Genomic DNA, 17,326 nt, shown 5'->3' with positions numbered 1-17,326 from the left:
CGTGAATAGTCAGTTATATAACGTTATTGCTGTCACCATCGAATACTTAACCTAAAATCACTGTTAGTCCAGTCAAATTAGGCGTAAAGGTGGACATTTAAAATAACAAACCGGGACCACTGGGAAAATGTCGAGGACACCTTCCTTTGCGTCCATACAAAAATCCCAAAAAATCCAGTTGCGGGTTTTCCGCCATTTTGAAAAATACTGTCGCCATTTTGAATTTTCACATATATTTACTAAAAAAATCGTAGCAACTAAACGGTTTCACTTTTCGGGATTTTTTTTCCCCTACATACTTCCTATAAATTTATCTTTCCATAAATGTTACTATACACATAATTTCTTTACCTGATGTTTGCGTTTCGTTGTTTAAAGTATAGCCGTTAATCGTTGTTTTTACTTTAAGCTGAAAAACTTAAGAATTTACACCAAAACGGTAGATCGCATTCAAAAACGTTTCAAACAAAAGTTGTAGAGCATAAAAAAAAACTATTGAAAACAATTTTAACATATAACATACGCAAATAATTAGCCTTGTAGAAAGTGTTTCTCTGCGCGGTGGCGTTAGCTTACAAGGGAAGTAAATACACAACATATTGCAGCAGAATTTTTATCCTAAATTTTAAACATTAAAGCGTTTTTATTTATAAAATGTTATCGTAATCCCCATCAACTAATATTATGAAACTTGTTTGTGGCACTCTGCATGTAATTTTTTAACCCGAACTATTTGTTTTGCCTTATACCTGGATTGAGATAGATCTGACATTAAGTCATTCATAAATTGGCTTCATGAACACAATCCCTTTCAAAGACTCTCAGATGACCTAACTTCTCTTTCCAGTGGGGTGATTGGAGACAAATCTTTAAACTGTGACAAAGCTTGGGAAGTTGGCCAATCAAATCTTAAGAACACTGTAGGCAAATGTTTTTTCTGAAGTTCACTACCGACGCACAGACAAGGTGAAGTGTTTAGAAAATGCAAGTAAAGCTGTAAGAGTACACAATGAAGAAATTGTGATCAACCCAAACCAACTTTTCCACATAATGCTGTGCCTTGTAAGAAGTGACGAAGAGCTGGCATCCTTCTTAGCATACGAACTGGCTGCTCAGCCACCATCGCTGTTTGATTATGTATCTATTCGTAAGGGCACGAAGTCGTCTCTTGTACATGTCCTTGATGAATTGTCGTCAAATCAGTTGTCTCTTCCAGATAATGCAGTATATACAATTGATGGTGGCCATTTACTGCACAAAGTTGTTTGGCTTCGTCCAGCAACATTCAAGCAGATATGTCAGCAGTATGTTAAATATGTTGAGGACCATTATGTTCACTGGTACATCGTATTCGACGGATATCAAGCAGGGCCCAGCACAAAAGATGTTGAGCATCTACGCAGACAAAACAAATAGAAATCCAGTAAAAGTAAGTGTCGAAGACAATATTCATGTGCAGTGTTCACAACAAGACTTTCTGTCAAACAAGACTAACAAAGATGGATTCTTCAAACTTATGAAAAAACATCTCCAAAAAGCTGGGTGCAATGTTTACGAAGTAGATGGAGATGCAGATACGGCTATTGTTACCAAAGCTACAGAGTTAGCATTGTCAGGTCCATCTGTGCTTGTTGGAGAAGATACTGATCTGATAGTCTTGTTGATCACGCATGCAACAGCTGACACACATATGTTGATACCTGGTACGAAAACAAAACCAGATCGCATATAGCAGTCAGAAGCTGCAAGCCAGTTTAGGGAACATGAAGAAATACACGTTGTTCCTTCATGCATTTACAGAGTGCGATACCACTTCTGCTCCTTTCAACAAAGGGAAAAAGAATGCATACAAACTGCTTTTTGATAATGATTTGCTTCAAAGTCAAATTGAAGTCTTTAATGGTTCATCATCATCCAAAGATTCAGTTGCAGATGCCGGAGATAAATTTTTTATAGCAATGTAGGCGCTAAGGGACAATCTGATCTCGACACAGCAAGACATCACCTTTACCTTAAGACTGTGGACAAGCAGCAAGTCAGTGGTAGATTTAACTTAGCAAAACTCCCGCCCACAACGGCAGCAGCACGCCAGCATTCCCTGCGCGTTTATTTACAAGTGCAGCAGTGGAAACATGTGGATCTGTCGCCCACAGAATGGGGCTGGATGCTTAACAACAATAGGCTCCTTCCAGTTCCAACACTACAAAAACCTGCTCCAGACAACCTCATGAAACTTTTAATGTGCAACTGCAAAATTTCATGTGGAAAAAACTGTGAGTGCAAACGAAGTGTACTTGAATGTTCTGGTATGTGTGCTCAATGTTCTGGACATGGCTGTAGCAATAGTCCTTTTATAAGCACCAACTGTGAATTTGGTAAAGAAGAAGAAGTTGCTGACATTGATGTGCAAAGTGCATTAAATTAATAATTTACTTTCTGATGATTAAAATTTGATAGGACACAATTGAGTGTGAATTTTCTTTGCTTTCATATGTTTAATTTCAATTTCTTCGCTTCTGATAATAATGAATCATGTTTACCATTCAGTATATAATTGTTTGTTAATTCCTTAATATTTATATGAAATTTAATTCCGAGGAAACACCTGCAAAAAACATTTATACAAACCACAAAATATGTCAGTCTTGAAGGATGCAATGACTTTTAAACAATTGTGACAATTTCAATATGTTGTACAAAGTGACTTTCATAAAATTGTTTGGTGACCATTTGCATTTACACATAATTAACATGTCAACGGCATTCATTAAAATTTTGTTTTAATGCTTAATAGTTTTTACTATTTATTAATAAGACTTGCAGTGTACTTATGTAAATAACAGAAAACATGCTGACCAGTAAAATATTTTTTTTTTTTACAGATGGAACTGGACATATTATATTGACATTAAAACTGTACTTTCTGTGGTACAGTGGAAATAAATAAAAATTATACATTTTGAAATAAATTAAAAAAAAAAATCAGTTCACGAGTTTTATATCTCATAACATAAAAATGTATTTCAGAGTATATTATTGGTTATTAAAAAAAGCGAGGGCAGAGTTCGACAATAGTAATTTTATACTACTTTATTGACGAGACTTAGGATAACATTGCATGAAGAAATACACTTTGATGTTTCAAATTTAGGATAAAAATTCTGATGCAATATGCTGTGTATTTAATTCCCTTGTAAGCTAACGCCACCGCGCAGAGAAACACTTTCTAAAAGGATAATTATTTGCGTATGTTATATATTAAAATTGTTTTTGTAAGTTTTTTCTATGCTCTACAACTTTTGTTTGAAACGTTTTTGAATGAGATCTACCGTTTTGATGTAAATTCTTAAGTTTTTCAGCTTAAAGTAAAAACAACGATTAACGGCTATACTTTAAACAACGAAACGCAAACATCAGGTAAAGAAATTATGTGTATAGTAACATTTATGGAAAGATAAATTTATAGGAAGTATGTAGGAAAAAAAAAAACATCCCGAAAAGTGAAACCGTTTAGTTGCTACGATTTTTTTTAGTAAATATATGTGAAAATTCAAAATGGCGACAGTATTTTTCAAAATGGCGGAAAACCCGCAACCGGAATTTTTGGGATTTTTGTATGGATGCAGCGGAAAGTGTCCTCGACATTTTCCCAGTAGTCCCGGTTTGTTATTTTTAATGTCCGGGTTTGCCTTCATTTTTGCCTAATTTGATTGGACTATGTGTGGTGTGTCCTTAGACACAAACAAAACACTTGCCAATCCAACCTTTTCGCCAAAGATATAAGAAATACTAGACTTGCGTTCATAACGAAGCGTAACTGTTCTCATTACTTGATAGCAGTGGCGATGTAGAGAACTGTATTGGCACTTTGAAAAATATGAAATCACGTAGTTTTACACCACTGCTCACGAGTATCTAAACATCTATGATTTTGCTTTGGGAGAAAAAAATAATTGTTTACTGTTTAGTTTGGCTGGTTTTGTCGGCTGACGTTACGTTATTAAGGCTTGTGCAAAGTATCTGTTCCTATTTTCGATGCCGTTGTATATTAAAACAAACTAGCAGCCTACAAATAATGGATGTCGCAACCGATGAGCTCGTTACTTGTAAACCTAAAAGTGTTTGGAAGTATTTTGAACGTCTGACAGACAGTAAATCCCTGGCAAAGTGTGTCTCATGTGAAAAAATTTTTGAGATGCGAGCATGGTACCACGTCTGGCTATAAAAAAAGAATTTGAGGATGCTAAAAAATATGAAGTCACTGCTGAAAAAAGGGCAAGTGAAGCAGACAAAAGAAATAGCAGCAAAAAAAAAAAAACAACTAACTTTGCAAGAAACGTTTAAATGACCATCTTCTTATATTATAATTAAAAATTTGCTTTTTTTTAATTTTCCCGTCCCGTTTCCCGCGGGAATAATTTATTTTTCCCGAAAATTTCCCGCAGTACAAAAACCTATTCCCGCACACCCCTAATTATTATCCTTTTATTTAAAATCTAAGTTATTTACAGTGTTTAAAATATGCTTTCTTGCGTTTAAGAATATTTCATTTTGTTTGTATGATGTTTGAGTCACCCGCAAAGATAATGAGATAGTTATTTTATACTGCTTCTTTCGCAGTTTTTTAAATTTTAGTCTTGACATTGAGGAATCAATTATACAGGCTGTGCTAAATAGATAGATTATGCTTTATGTCATTAAGATCAAACTCTTCTATTTTAGTGCATTTTATAGTATTCCTAGTTTAGTTAATTCATCCAACAATATATTTATACAATCAAGGCTTTATAAAAAAAACTCAAGTGATTCCTAATCAGTTGCCGTGTATAGATTTTTTTTGTAGAAAATAAGCAGTATGTGTTTTAGTGCTTAGAGTTGATGTAAAACCATGTATTAAATTTAGTGGTGTGCAGGATCCCGAATTTCGGGAAAAGTTTCGGGAGTGCATTGCTTTTTTTCCCTTCGGGAGGGAATAATATTTTTCCCGGTATTTTCGGGAATAATATTTTTCCCGGTATTTTCGGGAATAAAATTATGTTTGTGACAACGGCCCGTTTGGCCTACAATAAAAGGAAAAATAAAGAGATTGCTTTACAGTTTAATAAAGATAGCACGTTTATTAATGAAATTATGTTTTAAAGGAAACGTATATCCATGGGGAAAAAAATCCCGGAAAATGATATACATCACGATCTTCTAAACTTACATAACTTACTTAAATAAGCTGTCGGACTGAAACGCAATGCTGAATGAGACATTACTTTAATAGTTTGCCGCATTATTGGCAAATCACGTGTATATTGTATATTTCGTAATTTTATATTTGTATTAATGTTTGTTTCCGGAATGAAATCGTATTACGTCTAAAATTGTTTCATCAAAAAATAAAGACAAAAACAGTGAAGTATTATCAGGGACAGCTGCGATTGGCCAGGGCGTCACTTAGAGGCGGGGTTACGCTATACCCCACACGAGATGGCAGCACCATCAGTTTTTTTTCCTGACAGGTAAATTGTGAAAATAAGATTAAATTGAATAATTTACTTTTCTGATGTTTATTTGAGGTCCACAATATTAGGGGAATTTTACATGGGCACGTAGTAATACAAAATTATGGTAATATATTTTGTCATTTAGTTTACGTTACATGCTGGTTCTTTTGTTTAGTAAACATGGCTGAAGAAAAGACGCGTACATTGAAAGTCCGTTGTATCGAATACGGTCTATAACGTAAAGTCAGCTATAACGATAATCGCCATCGGCACCGTCAGTTTTGCATATGCTGCGTAGGATAAATATTTCGGAAAAAACGAATGCAGCGTGGGCTCATTTTTGCTATAGCGATAGATTACACACCTGTAATTTTGCTCTAAAACAATGAGAAAACATCTACAATTTCCTTGGTAAAAAAAAAAAATTTCGCACAGTTCCACGCGTCTGGGAAATGAAACAACGCGCATGATGTGGCCGTCTTGGCAACACTGCACAAGGTGGGGCCCCACAGCGAGCATAGCTTGTCTCGCGGCGACGAAAGCTTGACAGGGCCACGCTGCGAGCATTATTTACATATTTAGAATCACGCCGACTGTAGCCCGTAAATGAACATAACTCGTCTCACACTTGCATCGTAAGTGTGCGGGGAGTTGACGAACACGGAACTTGTCGAGCTCGTCTCTTCTAATCAAAACGAAGCGGCGTCTGAAGATGACAATGACGACGAACCATGTGACGCATCTGTTCCGTCGAAAACGTTAATGATAGAAGCACTTGACACAATCAGTTGTTTTTCATACAAATGCTTTGACGAATGATTTGATGAACTTCCAAGAGGTCCAGTCGTTTATTTTGTCCGAAAGTCTAGTGAAATCATGGAAAACGAAAATTGATTAGTTTTTTAAAAAGTGATTTTTAATTTTGTGTTATTTTCCAAGGGTCTGTACGAGTGATTATTTTTGTGTTACTGACCAATTGTCGGAAAAATTATTTTATATAATTTTTATGGTTGTCCAACGTAATTAGAGATTTTTAAATTTTTTTTTGTATCAAAACTCCGCAGATATGCACCAGATATCAGCAGCTTAGCGCACGTCTCCAGCAAACCAGCTGCGGTCAAAACAACAGGAAGCGGCCGGCATGACCTTGCGTGACCCCGCCCGCCTGTCTACATGTAAACAAACAGCTGTGCGCTTAGCCACAATGTGCGTGACGGCCTTATCACGGCCACGCGGTCTCATATTTCGTAGTCGGCAAGTGCTGATATAGCTTAAAAATGTTATTTTAGTAAGTTTTATGTATATTTCCTTTACTTTTGTTGTGAATTTCAATAGCAAAAACAAGCAAGAAAATAATATATTTTCAAATGCTACAAAAATAAGAATTTTTTTATATTTTGGCTATAACGAAAATTCGCTATAACAAACTTTTGGCGCCGTTATAAACTTACGTTATAACGGACATTTACTGTATTTGGAACTACTTTGCTAGAAGCAATGATAAACATAGTGCTAAAAGTAAGACATGCAATAAAACTCTGAAAACAAGCTACGGCAGCACATCGGGTCTCATAAGGCACTTGACTCAACATCCAACTGTAAAGTTGGAATATGAGACACGGCAAGAATTGTTAAATTCACGGCCCGTTACGGCAAATTCTTCACAACCAGGTCCATCAAAACAACGGATTAAGATGGGAAGCCTTCTTTTCACAGACGAGAGAGCCAAACGCCCGATCGTGCATTTTGTTCATTGTTAATAAATATGGCGGTGTTGATCAAAGGAAAGACCATAAACAAGGCAACGGTATTTATTTGTACGCCACCATATTTTTCGTTTGCCGTGTGTCCGTGAATGTTTATTTTGGACAACTCATGATAACTAATGGTCAGTTAGGTTAGGTTAGCTACATTAAAAATACTTTAAAACATTGTGGACGATTGATTTGGTTAGGATAGCTACATTAAAGATACTGTGAAATCATGTAAACGGTTTCCTAGCGCTGGATAGCTACATATTAAAAAGTTATTTGCTAAGCAACCATAAAATATTTTACAGTATTTTTAATGTAGCTATACTTACCTAATATAACCAACCATCCACAATGTTTTAAAAGTATTTATAATGTAGCTAACCTATCCTAATCGACCGCAAAATTTAATGCCACACCGGTTTATACAATGAGATAGAACAGCGTATGATGTACGAGTAAGCTACATCCCAAATAAATACACCTGTTGTGGTAAAAACGAGCATGAACTTCGGGGAACTTCGGGTGTGGCTCTCTCGTCTGTAAAATGAAGGCTTCCCATTGAAGACATAAAAATACCTACTGGCATCCTACATAGCTTATTATTTTTCCCCCCTCGATTTTCCCCGATTTCCCAAGTGAAATTTGATATTCCCTCCCGAAATTTTCCCCAGGCTAAATTTCCTTTCCCGCACACCCCTAATAATAACCCATAGTAAATGGCCATAAAGGCTGACAAGAAACTCACTTGCTCTCTTTCTCATACTCCTGGCACACGTCAACTATCTGCAGAATGTTGTGGTTGGCCGCCAGCTGCAGCGAGCCAATGTTGATCTGGATGTAGTCGGTGAGGAACTCCTCCGCCAGGTTGCGTACTTCCTTCGGCCACGTCGCCGACCACATTAACACCTGTCTGTCCGGCTGCACACAGACCCATCTCTCATCAACATTCTCAAATTAATTTCACGCATCACAAAACTTTAACACTACATACATACGAGGGTTGTCAGAAAAGTTTCTGACCTCAACATGAAGATAGCAGCACTCGTCAATTAAAATTGGGGAATGTGTTTAGCAGAGCTGCCAACCTCAAATCACACCCATCAGTAATGCCAATTATATGAAAAAAGTGCGTATACGTAATTCACCGGGTTTAATGTTTTTGTTTTTAAAATGCATAAGTTTATTTTTAACGTAATTTTTTTTTTGCTGGCTTCGTGTGGGAAGGCATGTTGAAGTAATTCTCCTTCGTTATTTCCACGACCAAGGCTTTGTTTTACACGCTAGGCGTTTGAGTCGCTGTCACGGGAGTGTGTGTGAGAGAGAAAATTTCTGCGTCATGAGAACAGAAGTAAGAATTTCGTGTAAGTTTCTGTTGCCATGCGTCATAATTGGCCGAGAATTACGTCAAGGAGCCCCGGTTACTGCCCGCACAAAGGGAAGGAAGGCTGTAAAGTTAGTCATTGTCCGGGCACCGTGCTGGGCGGTCGTTCTTTGAACACCGGGCCAAGCAGGCCATGGTCGGGCGATAGCTCCGTGATTTATTTCTTTCAGGAAGTACACTTAAATTTTTTTTTGTGTTCTGTTGTCCGAAAGATATTGTGATTTTTATATGAATAAAAAAAACAGGTACAGGTGCACCATCCTTTATCCGAAATTCCAAAACCCGAACAGCTCTAAAATCTGAATTTTTTTTCTAAACTTCAACGTCTGCGATATTGTTCGCAGTTGTGTGGCAAACTCAAGTCGCGATCGCGTGACTAGTGCGAGCGAGTGACTTGGCAGCACTGCGTCAGCAAGGCAGCATGCAATTTGGCAACACCGAGGCGCTGTGTTTACCGTTTGTCCGGCAAACTAGCGCCAGTTACAGCATGCTGCTTGGCTACGATAGGAGTTGTTTTATCAAGTTTAGTAGTTAACAGTGTTGTTACGTGAACGTGTTGCCATATTTGAAGCCGGCAATGGCAAAAAGGCATTCCGATATGAAGATGGGTGGTAGCGAAAAAAAACGAAAACACTTAACACTTAACCAAAACAAGTGACACTTCAAGAGGCATTTAAAAATGTCATCATTCGTGCTGCTTCATCTCAGGAGAAGGAAAATCCTTCACTGCGCGGTTTAAATTAAGAGTTGTTCGTTATGCTGAAGAGCATGGGAACAGGGCTGCTGAAAGGGAGTTTGAAGTGCACGAAAAAAGTGTTCGTCAGTGGCGGAAAATAAAAGAACAGGTGCAGTCAACAAATGCAACACGGCGTGGATCAGTCTTGTTTTCTGTTGAGGTAAGACACGCAGCGCAGCGTAAAAGAAACATCAACTTTAATTAGTGTGTACCCTGTTTTACGTGTCAGGACAGAACAGAACCCCTCTTCGTTTACATTTGGTTGGAATCCCTCCCTTGGCCATTCTCACGCTCTAAATGTTTCCTTCCCCTTCCTCCTTCTCTACGTCACGAAGGCCATCAGATTGACGGGAGGGGGGGAGTACAGTGCGCAGCAGATGTGGAACTGGTGAGTCACTGCGCTGTTGCCAGCTCGCTGGTTCCCTACGCGCCGCACGTAAGGATATGGTACGGCTAAAATATTGCAGCCGTGCCGTTAATAGCCGTTTTAATCCATCACATATTAATCACATTAATAAGGCACACGTAACCATACTTATTTCAGTGTAGCGCTTAATTTTTTTTAATGTTCCGGCGGGTGCGAGACAGTTACCGGTGGCAATTACAGCAAAGTAAACATGGTCTAAGCCGGGTTGTTTGCGAGCAATCCCGCAGCAATATTCTTTTAAAATACCTAGCTAGTGAAATACAAATTGATTTTAGATACGTTTTGTGCCTTTTTAGTAATAATTAAGAAACAAAATTTTGTATTTTTGTATTTTTCCTAGCATAATGTCTGCACCCCATTTTTTTGGCCAAAAATGTGGTCAAATTACTGCGGACATTACGCGAGTGATTACGGTAAATTGTTGAAGATGTAAGTCTGGATACAGCCTTTTTAGTGCTTTTTTTTTTTTTTTTTTTTTAGCTAAAACAATAAATAGTTTATTACTTAAAACACCTCATAAATAATGTGTGAATAATATTTATTTTATTGTTTAAGTCAGAACCAAGGACTGAGAACCGAGAACCGGTACCGAACCGAGAACCGGGAAAAAACAGGAATTGACTCAGCACTAATAAAAAGCAAAGGAAAGGTTGTCCGTGTTGTTTTGTTGCAATGTCACAGGAACAAAAAACTTGAGGCCATTAATCATTGGTAAACACAAGACTTCCAGGTGCTTCAAGGGATTTTGTCTTCCTACCAATTATGCTAGTAACACCCGTTAATGGATGAAGAGAGAACTCTTCTCAAATTGGCTGGTGCAAACCGATGATATGAAAAAAGAAGGGAGAAAAATTATTTTATTAATAGACAACTGCGCAGCACACAGTGTTGATGTTCGACTGGAAAACATCAAACTGATGTTTCTGCCGCACTGCGCATCTCAGTTGCAGCCCCTTGATCAAAGCATTATTCATAGAGTCAAGATTTTGTGGTGTTATTTTAAGACGAATTTCGGTGTAAAGAAATAAAGATTTCGGTGTTATATGGTTTTATTTTTTTGCTCAAAATACCCAGGGCAGAATTTTCTTGCTTTTCTGTACGACATGCAAATTTATTAAAACAAATATTAATATACACTAAAACCTCATGATCCAATTACAATTAAGTTCATTTGCAAATTCATAGATAATTAAGTTCATTTGCAAATTCATAAATTCAAACTTTTAAATAACTACTAAAAATTTCACGACTTAATTACAATCACATACACTACAAAATTACACAATTAAGCACTTCCAAAGTTACTATTAAGACGGTTTTATTGAAATGCTATCATAGTTAAATTTTCCGCATTTTCTAGAGTGAGACGTTGTCTTCTGTCACTAACTACCAGCGATTACCTGGAAAATGAATGTTCTGCATCAACATTTGATGTTGGGATCCAGAACTGGCTTGAGCAAATTCACTGTAGTCCCCTTTAAGGGAGCAAAGTATCTTTGCAACATCAATTTGGCTTGTTTCTGGCAATGAAAGTTCATCCTCAATTATTTTTTTGAACGCAACATAGCCTTGTATGAATGTATCAATGGGAAGATGGAAAACAGAAGGCAAGTTCTGCAGAGACTTCTGTAGGTTTGCATCTTCTATGATAACCCTACTCACATTTCTTGGGTTGAACAGCAAATTAATGGCATTAAAGACTCTTAGACAAGGATGTCGTTTAACAGATGAGTTTTGCTTCAAACGCTTATGTATCTCACTCGCGACATGTTTCACAAGCGTATCGCGTCTCTCGTAGTCTAGCCTGCAGTTACAGAATTTGCACATTAAAATTTTATCACTGAAATAAAATCCTTCGCTGGAAAATTCTTTCGATCGGTCACTGGCAGAAACCTTTGTTTTAGGCATTATCAAACATTTTTAATCACATAGGAAGAATTTAACCTCTTAATACGCAAAAACTTGCCGTGCTGGAAAGATCAAAACAATGGAGAATAGATGCGAATACAAACGCATACCGAATACCAACATACGTACGTGAAAATTAATACCGACATAAACATGTACTATTTATTACAATCGTTACGTTAAGCAGGGTTAATTTTATTTTCGTACCCTACGTACTTTATTTTAAATAAACAGTAAAAGCAATGCGTTTTAGTGTGTAATATTTTAATGATTAAAAACGTAATCTCAGAAAAACATATTTTGGACGTTTGTTATTTTTGTATTTACAGAAAGTGAACGACGGCCATTGTATCATAGTTATCAACATCTTAAATTATTATGGTACACAAGATTACCGTTTCAAGAAAATATTACGTTAATTCCGAGACTTAATTTTAAAATCTATAATGAATCACCGTTGCATATAATATATATATATGGCTGCTAGTTACTGTCAGAAATATTTTATTGTGCTGAAGATAGTGAATTGTCCTTACAGAATGGGAAAAAAACGTAAATAATCAGGATAGACGAAATTTAGTGACATATCGTGGATTTCGCACAATTTCATTTTATTTCGTGTTTTCAAGCGGTTTTCGGTGTTATTTCGTTTTATCACGCTATACCATATAATCGTGCCTCTAATTATTCAGAATGCCAAGGTACATTCTTGAAAATGTCTTGTTGAGTGGTTGATCATCAACATTTGGTTGAAAGTGCTCACCAACATCAATGTTCGTCAGGCAATTGAGAAGATCACAGGTGGATGGTGGAATGTTCAACAAGAAACTATTGCCAACTGCTGGAAAAAGTCTGGCATTGTAAACTGTAATGCTGATGAGTAGGGACAGGAAAATATGGTTTTATATTTTTGTTAATTTCGTTTTAAAAACTAAGGATTTCGGTGTTTTGTGGTTTTATAAAAAAAAAGCCCATACATGACTAGGTTACTCGCAAAAAAAGCCTTTAAAACTTAAATATTTCCCATCATTAATTTCTGTAGTCAATTAAATTCAAAAACTATCTATTTTTCAATAAAATACCTTTATGCATTAAGCATAAACTACAATAATTATTATTGACAGTATCGATAACCTCTAAAATGAACAAAATAATATACATTAATTAAAATCATAGAACTCCTATATGATCCCTATAACTGTTCTGCACTTCACTCATTGAGTCATTGACCATTAATTAAAATTAACCATTGTCAAGATTTCTGCATTTGCTGGCAGAAGATTGCGGCGCCTGTCGCTCACTACAAGTGAGTATTGGGAGAATGATCTCTCACTGTCCACATTACTGGTAGGCAACCATATTGCCTTCAAACATCCTGAAGCAAAATCACTATGGTCAGCCTTCAATGAGCACAGCAGATTCACCATGTCTACTTCAGAACAATCTGGCTTCCCTAGATCTTCTACGATTGTGTTTCTCATGGCATGAAAACCTTCTAAAAAGGTTTGCAGGGCAAGTTGTTTGATAAAAGGTATGTTGTTCATATCCTTCTGAAGCTGTTTGTTTTCTGGGATTTGTTTCATAATGTTTCTGGGATTAAGCAGAACACTCATGCTCAAAAACATTTTTGCAGCAGTATCATTTTACCTCAAATCTTGAAGTTTGGAATGTGCCTTCACTGCTGCTGCTTTAAGTGATGACAGTTCCTCAGCTTTCTTAACTGCAGACAACTGCTCAAGCAAAACCATACAAGGGCTGAACTGCTCGATTTGTCCAGTGCTTAGCAACTGTGGTTTTGTCTCTATATCATTTAGTTTACAGCACAGGATGTGTGCTGTTGCATAATAACCTTCAAGAAAAGTTATTAGCTCTTCAATTGGCTTGCAGTATTCTGAAACAAATTTAGCCTCAACTTTGATTTGTAGCAGTTCTGCAGAGCTCCTCTCCTTTAGCCAAGTAATACCGCTGTTGTCATAGTCTGATGAATTACCAGATGATGCAAAGAACTCAATGATGTCATCAAAATAGCTGCAAATGTAAACTACGGAACGGAACCATGAATTCCACCTCGTTAAAACTGGCTCGGGGAACACCTTTACTTTTCCACTGGACATTCCATACTTTTCTGATATGTAGGATAAGTAGTGGTGTTTCCTTTTCCTGCTGTTCAAAAATGCCTTCTTGATCTTTGCCACTGTTTTGTTTAACAGTGTTAGTGAAGTCTGCCAAGTGTTGCCCACTAAGTGCATCTTGTGGGCCCAGCATTGCAAATGAACTGCATGTTCCAGTAGACCAGACAGATTATTGAAATATTTTGTCATATAAGGAGCAGAATCACTCACTATGGCCTTAACTGAATCAAATTCAATTCCATACTTTGCTAGAGTATCCAAAATTGCTTTTGAACATGTTGCATAGTTTGCAGCATCAAGTACAGTGGAAGCAACTAGCTTTGTGGTCTGGTTACTGGCTGGTTCCAATTTCTTAAAGATAATGTTGAAAACACATCTTCCACCTTTGTCAGTTGTTTCATCACAAAGGACACAAATATCTTTACCTTCAAACTCTTTCTTAATGTCATTTTCAATTTTTTCGCCTAATTTGGGGATATATGTTCTACGAAGGGAACTAGCGGAAGGAATATCCCCACCTCCCTTAACATTTTTGTTTATCCAGTCACGGAATTTACTGTCATCTAACTTTTCAAGTGGTATGTTCGCCGAAATAAATGCTTCTGTGGTTTCCAAAATGAAATTTTCCCTGTCATCTTTCATCTTCTTTCCAACTATAGCTACCTCTTCCAGTGTTGCAAGGCGTTTGTTGCTGGTACCAGGACTACCTAGCCTTACTTTAATGTGATGTTTGCCTTGCACATGTTTGACAACAGTGTCACGTCTTTCATGGTCCACTCTACAATTACACCATTTGCAAAACAAAATTTTGTTTGAGGTATACAACCCTTCAGATTTGAACTCTGCTGCACGCGACTCGGGGGTGGCTTTAATTTTTGGCATCGCGGTAAAGAAAAAACAAACTCAATATTACCTCATGCTGCACAACGATCCAAGAAACAAAACAATGATACAACCTCCACAATATAACACAACACACTATAAGCACCAAAAATAATTGTTTATGAACGTAAACACGAATTTGACGTATCGATTTTATTCCGTGCAGTAAATAGTGGATTGATCACTAAATTAATTGATATATCGAAAAGTGTTACAACTGCGCAAATGTATGGTTAATATTCCAATATCCGTGTCTTTTGGAATCAAACGTTCTACTGCGATTTAAAAATTTTAATTAATTTTATTTCACTTGGGACTCTGTTTTTAAAAAATTCAATCTCGTTATTTACGTAACGTTTTTGGTAGTTTAGAACGCTTTCTCACTGGAGCATTGCTAGCAACACAATTGTCAAGCAGTCTGGCTATATACCGCTTCGCTGGCCATAATCTTGACTGAAGCCATGATGGCCGCCGTACATATTTACATTTCAATTGCAGAAATAAAATATTTTTTTATGTTCTTAGTATGGCCAATGTTGTATTATTTAGTACTTAACATAAATTATTGGCTAGTTTGCATACATCGTTTGTCGGCTGACAAGTTTTTTTTTTTTTTAATTTGTTCCCTCGCGAAACGATCTACCAAGGTAATGTACATAACCAATTTTCGTAGTTTTTCGCGAGAAAGGCCATTTTTCATGTTTTGTTGTTGTTTACCACAATATTCGCATAATTTCGCGAAAATTCGCGTAAAAATCATTACACCATTTTTTCCCGTCTCTACTGATGAGCTCACTACAAATTCATCAGACCAGGATGAAAGCCACACTACAGCACGAACATGCAAAAGCAATGACATTGACACTGAAGTATGACAAGAAGTATCAGCCTCCATGCATTTTGATGCTGTTTCATTCACAGACTATGTCACTGTGGATAATGAAATACAAACAACACCAGTGTTGACTGACAGCAACATCATTAGTCACTTCATTCGATTACAATTAGGGGTGAGCCGATCACCACATTTGCCAATCATGCCGATGCCAGAAATGTGGTACCGATCATGCCGATTTTTTTGACCGATTAGTAGTGCCACCTGAGAGTGGTGAATAAAAATGAGGTATTTCGTCATTATAAACAGATAAAAGCGGTATAAAAATTCGTTACAAAAACTGAAAAGCGGTGTTAAAAATCGGCAAAAAAATTACCGGCAAATAATATTATTATTTTTTAAAATTATTTTTCCATTGAATTTCCTATACAAATATGCATATATACACTTTATTAACTTTAGAATAGCATATTAAAACTAATCAACTTAGCAAATAATATATAATGTATTTATATTAAAGCCACTTAATGCATATACCTTGCAATAAATTTTAAAAATATATACATATATAGGTATATTTATATTGAAAATTTATTTAAAATGTACAACAATGTCCCTAGTATGCTTTATATGGTTGGCCTGAAGTATCAGACTGCAGTTACAAGAATCAAGTTTTTCGCAGCCACTCCACACGACTGTCGCAATACTTGCACATCATAATTTTACTGCCTTCATCAAAAATAAAAAAGCCATCACTTTTTAATTCCTTTACATGTTCATGCAAAGTTAAAAATTTTGGCATGTTGAACTAACCAACAATTAATTACTTCCAAGAAAAATTTTTTTTTGAATTTCAGAACCTAATGTGTTGCATTCATTGTGAATACTGAACATTTCCAGAACGGCGCCATTTTGGAATAGTGGCGATATTGCCTTTTAAAAACATTGTGCTGTATTGGATGGATAACTTACAGTTCAAATAGAAACCACAAGCACAACCTGAAATCTTCCGAAGTTAAACGTTATCTTAGGTTAGGTTGACGTTATTTTAAATACTAAATGACCGTAAAATAAAAATATTTTAATCCTTTAATTATGGTGCTTTTTTTTACTTGCGATCGGAAAAATTCGGAACTGTTCGGGTGAGCGGCTTTCTACATCTGGATAGAGACATCTATGCATAGAAAGAGTCTGTGACTCTTTGGTATAATTTGCAGTATCAACAAAGAAGATGGCGCGTGACTTTGTTAATAAAATATATTACCACGATTGTTTCGACGGATGGTTCTATTTAATTTTTTTCCGACAGCTTTATATATACAAGTTATCTGAGGTTAGAAAAAATACATTATAAATCGGTAACGTTGCTACGGGGAAAAAAAAATACCGTTTGGATTCCAATCCACATCCCTTACCGCATGAATTTATGAGAATACAAGTGTAATACTCTACTCACGTCAGATTTTTAAGGATTGTTGAAATTTCGTGCCGTGATTACAGTTATAAAACGTATTGCATATTATTTTCGTAGTAAGGTGGTACAAGTTGGCACTGTCTCTGTTGTGTTAAACAAAGGAGTTAATAAATTTTTTTTTGTGTATTTCGCGTTTTATCGTGAATTGTCAAAACAAGGCAAATTTTGTGGGAAAATAAGATTTCATGAATATTTTGCGTTTTTCGTTGTTTTTTCACGATCGCGAAAATGCTCCAAATTACTTAAGTTAAATAATTTTACTTGAACCTACTCATTACTGAATACCCTAAACAAATAGGTTACAT

At 36.3% G+C, this 17,326-nt stretch overlaps 1 protein-coding gene across 1 annotated transcript in view; it reads right to left on the bottom strand.

Annotated features, from left to right (window-relative positions):
* The window catches only part of LOC134540221 (probable ATP-dependent RNA helicase DDX5), a 166,396-nt gene that overhangs the window by 58,677 nt on the left and 90,393 nt on the right, over positions 1–17,326 (bottom strand). The window contains exon 7 of the mRNA XM_063382835.1: positions 7,992–8,164. Coding sequence (XP_063238905.1) covers positions 7,992–8,164 — 173 coding nt within the window. The remainder of the gene's footprint in view (positions 1–7,991; positions 8,165–17,326) is intronic.

Source organism: Bacillus rossius, chromosome 1 (genome assembly GCF_032445375.1).
Source record: "Bacillus rossius redtenbacheri isolate Brsri chromosome 1, Brsri_v3, whole genome shotgun sequence".
Classification (NCBI taxonomy): domain Eukaryota; kingdom Metazoa; phylum Arthropoda; class Insecta; order Phasmatodea; family Bacillidae; genus Bacillus; species Bacillus rossius.
The sequence above is the reverse complement of the archived record's forward strand: the minus strand, read 5'-3'. Positions and strand labels throughout refer to the sequence as shown.